The 15730-nt window shown below is 48.2% G+C and overlaps 7 protein-coding genes across 7 annotated transcripts; 4 read left to right on the top strand and 3 right to left on the bottom strand.

Moving 5' to 3' along the window:
* Positions 1–843: 843 nt before the first annotated feature.
* Positions 844–3830, top strand: CNBH3250 (hypothetical protein; the record flags this gene model as incomplete). The annotated part of the gene is made up of 4 exons (XM_768780.1): positions 844–1658; positions 1710–1797; positions 1825–2297; positions 2351–3830. The coding sequence occupies 4 exons, from the start codon at positions 844–846 to the stop codon at positions 3828–3830; spliced, it is 2856 nt and encodes a 951-aa protein (XP_773873.1).
* A 218-nt stretch (positions 3831–4048) lies between these two features.
* CNBH3260 (hypothetical protein) lies at positions 4049–6211 on the bottom strand (the record flags this gene model as incomplete). The annotated part of the gene is made up of 5 exons (XM_768781.1): positions 4049–5228; positions 5282–5800; positions 5853–5992; positions 6047–6139; positions 6191–6211. The coding sequence occupies 5 exons, from the start codon at positions 6209–6211 to the stop codon at positions 4049–4051; spliced, it is 1953 nt and encodes a 650-aa protein (XP_773874.1).
* Positions 6212–6645: 434 nt separating this feature from the next.
* CNBH3270 (hypothetical protein) lies at positions 6646–7664 on the top strand (the record flags this gene model as incomplete). The annotated part of the gene is made up of 3 exons (XM_768782.1): positions 6646–7064; positions 7132–7309; positions 7422–7664. The coding sequence occupies 3 exons, from the start codon at positions 6646–6648 to the stop codon at positions 7662–7664; spliced, it is 840 nt and encodes a 279-aa protein (XP_773875.1).
* A 268-nt stretch (positions 7665–7932) lies between these two features.
* On the bottom strand, positions 7933–8432 carry CNBH3280 (hypothetical protein; the record flags this gene model as incomplete). The annotated part of the gene is made up of 3 exons (XM_768783.1): positions 7933–8051; positions 8137–8245; positions 8319–8432. 3 exons carry the CDS (start codon positions 8430–8432, stop codon positions 7933–7935), a joined length of 342 nt encoding a protein of 113 aa, XP_773876.1.
* Positions 8433–8688: 256 nt separating this feature from the next.
* Positions 8689–11029, top strand: CNBH3290 (hypothetical protein; the record flags this gene model as incomplete). Its single annotated transcript, XM_768784.1, has 5 exons — positions 8689–8918; positions 8998–9026; positions 9079–10329; positions 10442–10835; positions 10903–11029. The coding sequence occupies 5 exons, from the start codon at positions 8689–8691 to the stop codon at positions 11027–11029; spliced, it is 2031 nt and encodes a 676-aa protein (XP_773877.1).
* Positions 11030–11572: 543 nt separating this feature from the next.
* Positions 11573–11887, bottom strand: CNBH3300 (hypothetical protein; the record flags this gene model as incomplete). The annotated part of the gene is made up of 1 exon (XM_768785.1): positions 11573–11887. The coding sequence occupies one exon, from the start codon at positions 11885–11887 to the stop codon at positions 11573–11575; it is 315 nt and encodes a 104-aa protein (XP_773878.1).
* A 1304-nt stretch (positions 11888–13191) lies between these two features.
* On the top strand, positions 13192–15596 carry CNBH3310 (hypothetical protein; the record flags this gene model as incomplete). The annotated part of the gene is made up of 8 exons (XM_768786.1): positions 13192–13234; positions 13313–13423; positions 13476–13816; positions 13865–14063; positions 14114–14208; positions 14262–14906; positions 14956–15459; positions 15513–15596. 8 exons carry the CDS (start codon positions 13192–13194, stop codon positions 15594–15596), a joined length of 2022 nt encoding a protein of 673 aa, XP_773879.1.
* Between the last annotated feature and the right edge of the window lie 134 nt (positions 15597–15730).

A 15730-nucleotide genomic window follows, 5' to 3' on the forward strand; every position in this document is an offset into this window, starting at 1 on the left:
ATACATACATGCTCCTTTCTAACGCGTCAATAAAAGCATCGACACAAGTAGTTGCCCACCATATGAAATCAGCGAGCGGCGACTTCCCAGATGACGTAACTTTCAGAGAGAGACAAAAAAAGGATGAGGAGAACAACCAAGGGACGGAAAAAGAGATCGGTAGGTGCTCTTCAAGCTGCGCGGCAACAGTAGTGGATAGGGTACTGTCTGACCAACGAGCTGGCGGCACTGCAGAGGCGTGTCGACTTGTGTAGTGGATGGCTGCCTCTGGGGGAATCGGAATATCGGGCCTAATTAAGAGAATAATTATGTTGGCTGGGTAATAGCGCGTGGAAAATATGGCGGTTTTGTCCTTACCGGCCGTCGCAGATCTTTTTTCATCACTTTCCTCGCCTTTAGTTAAAATCCTATATCCGATTATTGACTAATACGCGCAAGAGAAAGGGCAAATAGAGTAGGCAGTTAATCAGATACGGCCATACTATTACATATCAAGCCATCAATCGTGACCACAAGCTGAGTAGATTTGATGAGAACCTAATCGGCCGACAAGAAAAGAAGAAGAAGAGCGCCTGTTCGAGGAACAATAGCTGTGAGACAAATTTCTCCTTTGTCGATTCATCACTCATCACCGCTTATTAGTGACTTCTCCATCTCGACGAGGTCATGTCCAGTAACCTTCGTATACTCACGAATATACTGACAGTCTTCCACTTTCATACTCACCGCACGTGTACGTATGCTAACACGAGTTGGTCCGAGCTCCACCAGGTACAGTACACGTTGCCTCGTTGACTGATTCCACAACGGACACAAAGCAACGAACGGGAAGCTATTGACATTATGAACACTCCCGCCTCTTCACGACAAACACACTCTTTTTTCCATCCAGCCATGATAAAACCACAGAGTCGTAAATCATGGTTCAGCTTCGCACGGCAAAACCCCGAAACTATAAAAGCCGAAAAGGCTTCCGCTGTCAGCCCCGCAGAATTACTACCTGCTGCTGCCGCGTCTGATGGTGTTCCCAACAGCAGCAGCAACCGCCTCTCAGTATACAACTCTGATCCGCAAGGATATCTTCGACCCATCCAATTCGAGCCCAATCGCATAGCTACGCTATACGTCTCTCCTTCCGAAGTTAACCTTTACCTTGCGGCCATGTCCCAGCTCGATCAAAGTCCACCACCTTTACCCCTCTGGACTGATCCTGCGCCCGAGCTCCCGCGGCTCAACCCGACAGATCCACTCGACGTTCCTCGCTTGCCTAGCACATACACCATTACGAGACCTACATTCGGATTAGACTTTTGGACTGATAGTCTGTACAATCCAAAACCGCTTCCTGGTGGTGTGTATGATCCACCTTCTTCCACTGGGTTACTTGTGCGCGATGAGTTTAGAAGTTACTCTGTTCCGAAGAGTGCGAACCATGCGATCATCGCGCTCACCCCTCCTGGAGAGATAAGGTTTACGAATTTCCCGCCAAGTGCACTACTGGCTCTTGATAATGTCATCAGAGACCAGTGGCCTCATGGCATCGTGAAGAGAAGCCTAGGAGTGGTAGAGCTGAAGGAGAGGGATGAGAAAGATAAGATCGTTTGGACGGTCAATCTGGAGGGGAAGGTCTGGAAGAGAAAGGGTAACGAGGAGCTTCAGTGAGTGAATCGATTATGGATCAACTCTGATGATTGATGTCTCCTATTTAGCACAATCCGCCTTGTGTTGGGCATACTCAAAGTGTTAGGAATACATGGGTGGACTTTGGTCGAGAGCATTCAAGCTGGTGGATCCAAGGTGAGGCATACATTTATCCTTCCATAGCTAAACTTTACTTCTTCACAGAAGAATACCCATGACCTATTGTTTTCCTACTCTCTCAAAACGATTCGCGGCCCACCCGCATTCTTTGCCCTCTCAATCCCGCGCAAGTCTAACCCGTCCCTATTCTCTTCCGCAAAGACTGACTCCCTCGCAGTACCCGACCGTCTCTCCCTCATCAATCCTCCACTCAAATCCACCCCTGCTCTCATTTCCGCCCTCCGCACATCCATCATCTCCGCCTCCCCGCTCAAGTTGAAACAATCATCCAATGGGATCATAGACCCAAATTCCACTGATGCCGAGTTGCTCAAAGCTGCGGAGCAGGGAAAGAAGAAAGGGAAGGTTAATTGGCAAGGGTATGACCCCAGAGGAGTCAAGTTGGAAGGGTGGGTGCACGATGGAGTGTACAGGTTTTGGATTGATGGGATGAGGAGGTGGGTGGGAGGGGGATTGAGGAGGAAGACCGTAGAAAAGTGCGGTAACTGTTCGATGAATCAAAAACCATTTTACTGATCAATTATTGTAGTATTCACCCCATGCTAGTCATCAACATCGTCAACAATCTCACAACCAACCATTTCGAGCTTGCGGGATCAGTGCCTCTCCTCCCATTCACAAAAGGCCGAGACGTTCTAGTTTTTCAATCTCTCCCTTCTTCCGGGCTGACCGCTCAAGACTCTTATGATGCCAAACGGTATAATTACGATGAAGCCACCAACCCTGGAGGGCCCACAACTGCCGGGACACAAGGTGAAAAAGCAAAGACGAGTACTAGACCTCCGCGCCCACCGGCCGCGACCGCGATGACTCGTCTCCGTCGATTATCAGACCTCACACTTCGTCGCCACTCATCTAACGGGGAATCGCCTAACCGCTGTGTCCGCGCCGCTCCCAGCTCGGGAGCTGGTATCAACACACAGGAGGGAACACCCAAGGCGAAAAACGTGCTTCTCAAGAAGAATTCGACCAGGCGGAAGAACGTGCTGAACATGCCTGCTAGCACTGCTGATAATCATGTGGGAAATGGGCAAAGTAAGAGAGCATCGGCACCGAGCTTTGTGCCTTCTCGAGGACACGTGCAAGGTTCAGATGATACGGCAGGTTTTGCACAAGGTGACGCGCATTTAAGGGTGATGAACTCCACGAGCCAAGATAGGAATAACTGGTCATTTGTCGAACATCCTACCGTGCTCAATCAAGAAGGCCGTGCTCCACCTATTGGAATCAGTCGCATTTTTCCCACAGAAAGCTTGTGGAACGCGCCTCTTGCACTCTGTCATAATACCAACCGAGATCCCATTCAGTTTGGTACTACACAGCTTTTTGTTCCCCCTGGGACAGGCCATGCACCCGACCCCAACTTATCTCAAGATAGCGGTGATTCCATGTATATTGACCCGCCAGTCGCGGGGGGGAAAGATCGTTGTCCAAGTTTGGATAATGTCCGCATCCCCCAGGCGAACCTCTACTCTTCCACTACCACAGGGATAGGCGGTTTTCACGATTTTGTTTCCTCTGATATCACGCAACCCTTTCGTCTTGGACACCCTATGCGTACACCTTCCCCTTCTATCCAGTCTCGTCCCAAAATAAGCCACACCATAGTGCCCGCTCCTCAATTTACTTCTTTACCTGTGAACAACCCTAACGGCGCTGCTACCATGAAAGATCGCGGCTCCCCTAAACGTAACAGGCCGGCGGTGGTCGTCCCTGATATGACAGGTATTGGGAGGGTAAATAGTATGCATGGAAGTGTGGGGTGGAATGGGAGTGCGTTGTCGAGGGGCAGTAGAGATCATCAACCTCCTCATTCGTCGTTGAATAACGAACAGAGTGGACCTGGGAGAGAGTCGCAACAGGGTTCGGTAGCGATGTTGGTGAATGCGCAGGGTTATGGTGGGAGTTTGCAGTTCCCAGGCAGTCCAACGAGCCCTGCAACTCAGGCTGAAAAGGTAGGAAGTGCAAGGACAAAGGTGAATGTAGGACCGAGACATTGGGAAACGTAGGAATGCGTGAAAAGGTTAAATAGATAGATTGGCGCTACTCGAAGGATCGAATCATTGCGAGGTTTCGGTGTCCAGATTGCGAATACTATTTTGTGTGCTACAATCTTTGTTTATAGTTATGCATTATGCTGTGAATATGAACCGTACAAGATATGACACACATGCCCTCGAGAAGCCAGAAATGCCGATACAGAATGTGATTATTACAAGTCCTCTTTCTACCATTTGACCGCCTCGTGGGTAACCCCTCCTGATGACAAAACATCGCTCTCCACCTTTCTAAACCTCGTCCTCATAAAATCCCATCGCTTAGACGCATCGTCCCCACAGACTTCATGGATGATTTCCTCGGCAAGCTGGTCAGATTGAAGATTACGATCTACGCCGTTATTGACTTGGCCATTGGTTGTGCCATTTGTCTTGACTTGAGGCGCAAAGCCATTGACGTTTGAAGCAGTAAGTGGGGGTGACGCCGGAGGGGTAGGTAGACCTGTCCAATAGATATCTTCTACCTTGGCAACCCATTCTTTCGTTGACCACCGCATCCCTTCCTCCATCCCTGCAACCGTCCCAGTACCTACATTATTACTTCCCCCGTTGACAGCGACGGCTACACCATCGTCAGGAAGAGGTCGCTGGTACCCTTCTTCATCTACTTCCATCGCTTCCGGAGCCGAGGGTGTAGGCACAGTTGGCTTCATCTGACCACCTCCGTTCACGCATCCTCCAGGACAAGCCATAACCTCTACGAAATCGAGCTTCTTATCCTCTCCGCTAACTAGACTGAGAGATGCAATGCTCTCTACATCTGTCCCTTCGGCAGAAGTTGTAGCAGAAGTTGCTGCTGGTGCTGCCGTCTTGGCTTTTCGCCGACGGGCTGCGACGGCAGCACTTAACTTACCGGCACCTGCACCTCGACCGGAACGACCGATACCCGTCTCCTTTGCCACTTTTCGGACCAGGTTTTGAAGATTACGGAATCCATAAACCTTGGCACCCTTGAAAACGACTTGGCCAGTGATAGTATCCTGAATAAGGTATTCAATATTGTCTGTTGAACCTCGGATTTCACGAGTAATGATTCGAGTAGGATTGGGATGAGAGCGTTGAACATCGTGAATGATGGTCTGGAGATAGGAGCCGGAGCTTGAACCTTCGTGAGTTAGGAGTTCAGGGAATGGCGAGTCTTCAGTAGCCGAGTAAGACGGGGTAGACTCGTTGGCGATGGGAACGTGGGGGTCGAATCCAAGTTCTTGAAGGAGAAGGTCAAGTTCGCCAGTGGTGAGAACGCAGTCGACGTCGCGCGTAGAATAGAGGGAAGAATAAAAGTCGGATCGTGAGGCTTCGAGCTTCTTGTCATAACAAGGCATAGCAGTAACATGATAAATCTCATCGGGTCTGTCCGAATCGTCAGCGGGCGGCTCCATCTAAACGACAAGAGATGAACTCACTTGTGCTGCAATTTGTGACCATACCAAGACTTTGCTAAAGCTCCAATAATGCCTTGGCTACTCCTTGCCGCGCTCAACAAGGGCAACATATCACCCTGTGCCTTCTCTGCGTAACAAACCCATCCGGGACAAGCACTCGCCAACATTGGCATCTCCGCAGCCTTACCCTTTTCCTTCTTGTCCTTTCGCTCATGGAACTCCACCACAGATTCTCTCAGGCTCATATGCCGGGCAAAAGTGGTGTCCCATACTCTCCAAGATCCCTTCTCCGGCTGGGAGAGGAATGCACGGATACGCCGTAAAAGCACCAAGAGAGGAATGGGAGGTCGAGAGGATGCTGTTGCATAAGCAGCCGATAAAGAAGCGAGGGTCTGAGGCGATATGGAAAGGATAGGTAAACGGGGCTTGTGGCAGGGGGATTCAGGATCTACCACTGTGGGGTTTGTTTTGATAAACTCGAGGATCTCGTTCTGAGACTGCATAGTGATCAAGAGCGATTCAGTGGAGGTGATACACCCGCTACATACTGACATCAGCAAGACATAAGACTTCGGAGGAGAAGGAATCATACCTGCAAGCCAAACAGTCGTTCAAATTAATTTCTGCCTTCTCGAGCGCCTTCTTGGAATTTCCAATGTCATCGTCGTGACCAACCGATGGATATGTGGATACCTCGTAGTAATTGTTGTTGGAGTCGATATGAATCTCGGTCTGTAGATCATGGCGTCAGATAGAGTACATGTTGAATTTTTCCGGGTAACTTACGGGACCTTCATCCTCCGCTGGCTTCTTGTTATTACGAACAGGAATGATACATGCTTGAGATGGCGTTAAAAAGTCATCCAAGTCGGTGATAGTCTGTTGGGGGGTCAGCGAAAGTCAATAACCAGCAGCTTCCGAAAAACTTACAAGAGCACCTGAGAAAGCCATTGTAGCGTAGAAATCGTTACCGGGGACGGCTCACTGAGGTATCGAAAGTAAGAGATGGAGCTGTAAAATCAAGAACGAATGGGTATGTAGAAAAGCAGCATGGCTACTTGTACAGTAATCTTTGTAATTCTACTCGTTCCGACTTGTCGCCACCCGAATCCCCCGAAAGTGATGACAAAGACGGTAATCCCCGACCAATAAAATTAATAATTAAATGTTCGCAGTGATCAAAATGAAATTATCATAACTGGTCTCGATCCAACGACTTCAGGGTTGCCCAAGTAAAGAAGGTAGCACTCAATTATAATTTATTTATTTCCCTTTTTCTGTGCTGGGGGGGCTGCTGTGACGCGGATGCGCGTCGATCCAACAACACGCAACTAGAGCCATGTCCACTCCCATATCACTTGTATTTATCTATCCAGTATCAGACAATGAATGATCACCTCGCAGCACTCAACGCCCCTCCTCCTCGGTACCTTTTAGAATCCGACTCCTCGGACGAAGAAGGCCAGGGCGCTTACCCCGGTTCGTCCACGCCTAAACCCAAGGTTTCTGTCGAAACACCTCCTGTCGAAGTTCTCTTCACCCGTGGGACTGGGAATGAGGAAGTCAAAGATTTGGTATTAGCATTGGGTCAGGCTGGCAAGTATTTGAAGAAGCACCTGGGTGCGAGTGGGAGTGCAATCGGACAGGAAGAGGTCGGAAAAATAGAGGTAGGCGGACGTCAAGCGGGCCAGGGATGGAAAGTCGGAGAAGGGATGGTTTTCTCGGTAAACGAAGCGGATTTGCCTCATGAGGCTTTATGGGAAATTGCCGACAAATTATTTGCCAATGTGAAAGCCCAGTCGTGGTATGTTCAACACTCTCACTGCCTTGGTGTATATGTATTCCACGTGCTAACCTACCGCTTGCGCTAGGACGATAATAACGACATACGTCCCTGCGATGTACATTTCGTCCAAGACGGACGGCTCTAGAGTACGTTCTGATCCGCCTATACGGTACCTTTCCCAAGGAGAGGTGAAAGTTGAAGGGGCAGAGACCTACGAAACCCCGAATTACTTGACTGGATTAGCTGGCGCAATTACATCTCTTGTAAGTGTTATCTCAAGCTACTGAAGTCCATCTTCATTTCCAAATGGGGGCGGTGCATCTTGCCGTGATCTTGACAACTATGGAATAAACTAAACCAAATCATTGCCAATAGTCTGCCCATCCCTCATTTACCATCCAACCAACAACGCTCATCCTCCCTCTCCCACTTTCCGCCCTCCCTCTCGCCTATCTCTCCACCGCCCTCGCCCATATCTCTCCGTCTATCTCCGATGCATTGAACAGAAAGAGGAGTAAATGGACAGAGGAGGATGATGAGCCTTATTCTGCGCCCGGAATGGGAAAAGTTAGGGGCTTGGCAAGAGGTGTCGGAGAGGCTGTTGGAATGTACACTTGAAATTTAGAAAGGTATTTGCTTGGTAAGGGCAGGTACAGTGATGGTCGGACACGTTAGATTGTGTGATGATTGAGAGACCTATATGGGGCCAGTTGGCATTATTAAGAAGATGAATACATACAGTATTTGTATATCCTTTGTGGCCTCAGCCAAATCATAGCACATAACCCAAAACAACGCCTCTCCTAGCCCTCTACATGCTCTTTGCCCCCATGAATCATAGCGTAACACCTCGCAACTAGCATGTCGAACCTGACCTTCTACCAGTCTAATCTTCAACCGCATCCCTGGGTCTATACACACCACCCCTGGCTTCAATCGCATCAATCACATCTTGTGGTGCCCGGCCTGTCACTCGCACAGCGTAAATACCTCTCATCCTTTTATCTGTTCATCCCGATCCCACTTTTTGTCAGCTGTCCGGTCTTGTTTGAGGGACAAAACGGGGGGAGAGAGGGGAAAAAGGGCTGACCTATACGTTGCCATCTCGCAACCCAGCTCTCGGACGGCTCAATCATTGCAATCATACCATCATACAACAAACTCGTACATTCCGCCACTCTTTCAGCTGAACCTCTCATCTACTCCCCGTGATCTCTACGTCAGCCTCCTTTACATTACCCCGTTTGACACAGAAAAGTGTGTAAGACTGACCTCGAGGATATCTTCGCAGTTGGGACATCCTTGTGTCAAAAAGTCGTTTGTAGATTGTAAGATGGAACAGACGAGACAAGCACGTAGTTCTGCTCTTCCAGATTTAGGGGGCATCTTTCCGTTTGCTTTTCGTGGGTGGTACAAGAAGTGGGTCTATGAACACCTGTGGAAAGAAGAATAGTCTCGAGGCTCGAATGGCCTTCTTCGTTGGTAGCAGTTGGCTGCATAACACGGTGTTAAATCATTTACGTAATCATTACCAAACGTATGCTTGTAGGCGAAAATGAATATCGCCCTTACTTTCCGCGTTCCAATGATCATCTCATCTTGAATCCTTCATTTCCGGCCATTCCTAACTTGCTCCAGAGCCATGTCTTCACAGACACCCCTATCCGATTCCTTGACAACCCAAGAAAAACTCCTCCTTTCCCAGGCAGTCTATAAACTCGGAGCATTCAGCTGGGCAGAGGTCAGCAGCCTTTTGTTAGATCATCCTTGTATCAAGGATGCTACACCGCATGCGAGACCGGCAAAGCTTTTCACGCCAGAGAGATGTGAGGGGATATACAAGGAACTAATGGGTGCTATCGGGATTAATGTGTGAGTTTTATTGCACAGTATCTGTATCTGTGAAATGTCAGATGTGAGCCAGAGGCTGATAAAAGAGATTCACATGTAGGCCTGCGCCGGATGGTATCAAGCCACATGGTAAGCTTTTCATAATATAGCCTTTTCAATGCCATACTGAGACTTTCGGTAGCCAAATCGCACCTTCGTCTAGCCCAAAACTACTATATAGCCCGTCTAACGGAACTGCAAAACGAAATATCATCATACGAAACCCGCTTCACCTCTCTCATGTCTGAAATTACTGCCCTCAAGAAAGGAGAATTGGATGAACAACTGCGTGAAGAGATTAAGGCTGGGTTAGAAAGAAAGTATGGTAAAAAGGCCGTTGAAGAGTGGATGCCTGGAAAGGCTGAGATCCAGAAAGCAGTCGAGGATGGGCCTGTGAAAGAGGGTGAAGTAGACCCAGAACTTGCGAAGAAGGAGAAGGAAGAGAAACAAAAGGATGTGGAAGAGCCTAGAAAGGGTGTTGAAATTGTGGGCGCTTCAACTTTGGAAGAGAACCCAGCTGTTTCTGTTTTGGGGAAGCAGGAGGGACCGTCAAAATCATTAAAGCCTGAATTCCTTGAATCAAAAGTAAAAAACCCGATAGAACAGATGAAGACGCCCGATGCATCGCGCGCCACTCTTTCTCCGCAGCCATCACCACTTTCGCCCGCTCCTTCCGACCACTCTCCTTCCCGATCTGTCAAGACTGCTGCCGATGAGGAAAAAGAGGAGGAGGATGCAGAGAAAGAGGAAGAAAAAGGAGAAGGGGAGCAGGACGAGGAAGTCGTACCCGAGAAGAAGACTAATAAGCGTAAAGCCGTCTCACAACCCAAGGGTGCACCTCCTACCAAGCGAAATAGTCGACGCGGCGCTGTCACCGAGGAACCCGAAGAATTCGAAGCGGGAGAGGCTGCAGAAGAAGAAGAAGAAGAAGGAGGAGCCGAGGAAAAGGAGGAGGAACCACCTACAACTCGTGGCCGTCGTTCCAAACGTTCTTCCCTGACCAAACCATCTGCTTCTCCTTCTTTACCTCCCAAAGATACTTCACCTGCTATATCCCGGCGCGCTCCATCTGTCTCCTCTACAACTTCTGCTGCTACACCAGGAGGTGAGGGGGAACGAAGAAGTTCAAGACGTGCGGCTGCCCCTGCTGCAGGTAGGCGGGGAATGAGGGACGATGTAGTTTCTAAATCAGTCCGAGGTCAGACTGCCGATGCGGCGGACGCGGATGATGGACCCCCAACTCCAACTGCGGCAGAGGAACATGAGCCTGAAATACGTAAATCGACCCGAGCCTCGCGCCGGAAATCTGGTCTCCCCGAACAGCAGCAACAAGCTGCGGCCACGCCAACCCCTGTTGAACGTGAGCGTCGAGGAACTCGGGCCACTACACGAAGTAAGTCTTCATCTTTCCTTGTTTTAAAAATGGAAGAAGAAAAAAACCTACGTTTTTCTCTTGTTTGTTGAAAACATTGCCGATGACGAATTTTGGATCGGCTGACAGGTAGTCCCCCGACTAGACCTTCGCGAGTCGGTCGAAAATGAGCACGCTTCAGCAAACAACGACGATCATGATGACCATGATGATGACGACACCACCAATAACAATGATGACGATATGGAAAATCCTGATCCAGACTCTCCCACTGCCCCAACGCCCAACAACAGCATCAAGGAAAAAGGCAAGAAATCGTCCAAACCATTCTTGTTCTCCCTCCTCGAGGCGATGGCTTCCCACAGATTCGGCACGATCTTTGAGTCCCCAGTCAGGAAATCTGATGCTCCGGATTATTATTCGGTGATCAAGAGACCTATGGACTTGAAGACAATCAAAGGGAAGATCAAGGATGGGAGGATCGAGCGGATTGACGAGCTTGAGAGGGATGTGCTTCTCATGTTCTCGTGAGTCTTCCCACGCCTTACAGTTAGTGGTATTTGAATCATTTTACTAATACAATAACATAATCAGGAATGCGATGATGTACAATGCTCCTGATTCTCAAGTCTACGAAATGGCCAAAGAGATGATGAAGGATTGTGAAGGACATTTTGCGCACTTCAGGAACATGGAAATGGAATTGGATAATGAAGGGTAGAGAAGTGACAAGCCTGGAAAGGGAGCCATGGATTGAAGGACTTCTTTTTATGGGAGAATAATGGGGGGTCGGATTTTGTAACTGTTCGTCATTCGTCCTAGTCTCATGTATTTCAAGTCGCGTGTAAGATGATTATCCCTTAACGATTTTACCCGGTGCTCTATTGCGCTGTTTCAACTTTATGCGAACTTCATGACTGCAGAGATTTCTACTATTTTCGACTGTATCCATTTACGCAGCGAAGTTAAATAACCAGCTATTAGTCTGCCCAACACTTGTTTTCCTTGTGCCAACCCTGTCGGTCCATCCCATCAGTTATAGAGCTCGTTATGATACACCAGTGATTACAATACTACTTACCTCAATACTATTACCGGGGCCATAGTCGTCATACACTTTAGCTCCTGCGGGTACAGGGACGTGCTCAGGACACGAGTCACGCTTGATACAGATGAGTGAAGCCGACTCGGGAATGGATGGGAGAGGGTTAGGCTTGTCAATAGATGAGGCGAAGGGATAGATCCACTTTATAGATGTCCACAATTATGCGTTAGCCAATTCGCTACCCGTTCCTATGACGATGTGAAACGATGATGGACGAACGTCAGGCCACTCGTCGTGGTAGTTCCAAAGCATACTGCTACACTCGGTGCAGAAACTCCTCTTGGAAGTGCCCATTTTTGTCGGTTTGTCATTCTCGTCAAAATCGAGTGCAGCAACATAGACCCTGATAAGATGGTTAATTTCCTTTTGGTCTGATACAACGGTCATAACATGGCTTGGTGCGCACTTGATCTTGTCCTTGCCTCTAATAATGTTGAGAGTCTTGGTGTTGCCCATCATGTTGACACTTCCCATGTATCCACCCACTTTACGACAGATGGAGCACTGGCATTGCTAGAGCACTTGAAGTCAGATATCTGCCTAGAATAGATGTACATTATGGTCGTCCTCTGCGGATAACGCTCTTACCTGGAAGGGCACCGGTGTGTTGGACTGTAGAACATGTCAGCATCAAGCTCATACGTGGGTCAGTGCGCGACACTCACCTGGACAGTGTATTTGACGGTCTTACAGTGGCAGCTCCTATCGGGAAAGGTATCTTGGTCAGCATCATTCCCAAATCCACACTCGCATTTCACCCACCCCCCACCAGCTCCCCGCTCTCTCATATATTTACCCTTCGAGAAGAACTGGCATGTTTATGGTACTGATTCAGCTAGTTAGATGTACAGTTGTAATTAGTGTTTGTTATGGCTGATAAAATGCATGATCCACATTCGAACATTGGTGTGCTAATATATATATCCCTTGCCGTATCAGAATTCTACCGGCTGCCGTTATCTCGACTGTCGTCATAACAGGATCAGTCATGTTATCCTACCCCCTCTCGGCCATCCGCAAGCCAGTTCCTCCACATCCGACTCCACCTCTTACCATCATAAATACAAATAATTTAAATAGTTAATAAATAGGAGCTGAGGTCACGGTCGGTGAGTCCTTTCTCCAACATGAACAGCAGAAAAACTAACAAAAGTTGGAACCTTTTTGTTAATGGAGCAGGAAGGGCTTTGCATGTGGAGAATAATGACTGGATCATATGTCATGATTCATATGCCTTATGTAATGATGGTGCTCCTTAACGGAAACGATAGTCATATATGGTGGATGTTGCAAAAAAAGTCGCCTATACTCAATTATGAGAGGATTGATACTCATTAGTTTCTTCAGTGCATACACACTGCTGATAATGTTCGCTTATAAAACAGACCTCTTGTTACCACATATCCCAAGGGCTAAGCATTGCATAATATGCAGAACTGAAGGAGATATGAGGATTCGAATGAAATTACAGCAAACAACAAAGCACAAATTACAGCAGCAAACCGTGATGCATTTTGAACTTACAGCAAACGCGGGTCGAATTTACAGCAAAACCTATCTCGCTATGCTGGACAGACGAAGTGGTCCCGATCTCGGTGCGTTCCTCAAAATGCCCCGAGTTTGTTTGGTGGCGGTTGTTCTCGCTTTTCGCAAGCACCACGATCGTCATTTACCTTTGACACCAGGTATACTTGGAGATATTTCTTCGACTTCTTCATATCTCTTAGACATAACTTCCCAGGACTAGAAATAGAAGGTAGTGGTGTGCTAGATTCATCATGGCAGAGCAAAATTTCTCGGCCGCTTTGGCTACGTGGAAGGGTGAGCGACTCTCACATCTTGTCCCAACTGCATCTTCCCATTTGAACACTTTCGAGTTACTGACATGCTTTTATATAGAAATTAATCTGTCGGAACTTCAAAAGAATTTAGACACAACGGCTGTTGAGCTTGTTGACAATCAAAAAGAGAACCTGATCGGCCGTAAGAAGTTAGCAGAGCAGACTCGAGGTACGTTTCCATTTCGTCTAATCGATTGAACTAGACATAACCCCTCTCGTAGAATTCAAGAAACTCCCAGATGATGCTGAGAAATTTGCGGCCATCAAGGTCCTTCTCAAGGCTTATCAAGGTGAAATCGATGCCCTCACCCGACGGTCAAAGATGTCTGAAACATCGTTCTTGAATGTGTACAAGTTACTTGCCGACGCGCCTGATCCCTACCCCCTTTTGGATGCAGCTGTAGATCAGACGATCAAAGTGGCGGAAGCCAGGATGCTGGAGAGCGAGTTAGCCAGACTGAGAGAGGAAAACGGGGAATTGAAGAAAAGTTTGGGAGAAGCCGCCAACGTGGAGGAGAAGAGGAAGAAGGCTGAGAGCAAGGTTGAACAGCTAGAGGAAAAGGTACGTTGTGCAGTGATATTTGAACCTACATGGGCTGACACGTAAAAGATGGATGATTTAATTCAAGAAAGGGTTACTCAGAAGGAAAACGAGCTCAATGCAGAGTACGACGAGAGGATGCGCAATTACGAAGAAAGAGAAAAGGACCTTCAGAGACAAGTGGAGATGGTCAAAAAACAACTGCGAGATCTCCATATGTCCAACGAGAGTGCAGAGGCTAAACTTCTTAACGCTAACCAACGCCAAGGTAAGTTACCAGACGCCTTTGACCTTATTATCGCTAATGTGCCCCCTCAGAGCAAGACGTTGCTGCGAGATTGGCCGAGCTAGACATGGTGGCCGCTGACCTTGCTCGAGCCAACGAACGTGTAGCAAGCGTCGAACGACGAAATGTGAGTCCTTCCGTTTATAAGTCATGTTCAGCCCTTTTGATCCATATTCGTAGGAGATTCTCCGTTCTGAAATTGAGTCTGTTCGTTCAGGCTCCCAGCAGGCTGAGAAAGTCAAAGCATTCGAAGCACAAATATCCGAACTTGAAGCCGAAGCATCTCGCATACTCGCCGCTCTTGATGCTGCCAAGGACGCCAAAGCCGAAGCGGATCGCCAGTTCAAAAAACAGGCCGAGGAATCTGCGAAGGAAATTGCTGCTCGAACTGCCGAGGTTGATGGATTGAAGGCCAAGATGAAGGGGATGGCCGATTACGATGAAATCAAGCGAGAGCTTGAAATTATGAAGTATGTGGAATTCTCTGGAGCCGACTTTGAAGATAACGACGGAGAGGAGCCTCGGTTGCCCGACCCAAACGCTTCTGTCGCCAACAAGCAACGCGGTCAATCTCTCGAAAAACTCCTCACCTCGAAGAACCGTCGTCTTCTGGAAGATCTCACAAAGCTTCGGGTTTCTTGGGAAGATCTTTCCAGCGAGCATGCTAAGGCGGAGGAGATGATTGAGGGTCTGCAGGTGGATTTGGCCTTGCAAAGAGAATTAGTTGAGAAGCTGGAAAGTGACTTGATGGTCTTAAACAATCGAGAAGACCGGGTTGGAACCCCAGGGCAGGGCCTTGCTGGGTTAGATATCGGTAGCAAGCCTGTGAGTTTTCTTACCCTGCTTCAACAAGCAACTTCTGATATCACGTCAGGACGGCCGTGCATCGCCCGCCAATTCTGGCTCTCAAGATACCTCTATCCTCCCTATCGTCACTTCCCAACGTGACCGTTTCCGACAGCGCAATGCTGAGCTGGAAGACGAATTGCGGAAACAATTCGAGACCATATCAGATTTGCGCACTGAAGTTAAATCCCTTCAAACCGATAATCTTAAGCTGTACGAGAAAGTGAGATACATGGGATCGTACCGAGATTCTTCATTTGCCAAGGCTGGACCCTCAGGTGGGGCATACTCCTCGGGAGGTGGCACAGGGGGACTGTTGACCGGTGTGCTGGGAAGGAGAGATGAAGAAATCGGAAAGTATAAAGACAAGTACGACGAGTCGCTTAATCCGTTTGAGGCATTCAAGGGACGAGAAGCCCAAAGAGCTATTCAGGCGTTGAATCCCGTGGAAAGAGGAGTATTTAGTTTGACTAGGGCGATAGTGGGTAATAAGAGGGCGAGAAATCTGTTCATTCTCTACGCGGGAAGCTTGGTGAGTGTTTGTACAACTCATGAAGATAAAATGTGCTAATATCGAGACTATAGCATATTCTGATTCTCTTCATTCTTTGGAATACCATGGCTGCAAGCGACTCTACTTCACATCCACCAGTGACAATCCACCCATAGTCAATCCGGTTTTTTTCAGTATCACGTGGTGCCAAGCAGTTCAAAAAGGTCCAAACGGATGTAAATCGTTGTTTGTACAATATGCATATTCCTCTTGACTCTATCGCGCATTAGTCCGCATCTTCCAAAGGTGA

The sequence above is a fragment of the Cryptococcus neoformans genome, chromosome 8 (genome assembly GCF_000149385.1).
Source record: "Cryptococcus neoformans var. neoformans B-3501A chromosome 8, whole genome shotgun sequence".
NCBI classification, from domain to species: domain Eukaryota; kingdom Fungi; phylum Basidiomycota; class Tremellomycetes; order Tremellales; family Cryptococcaceae; genus Cryptococcus; species Cryptococcus deneoformans.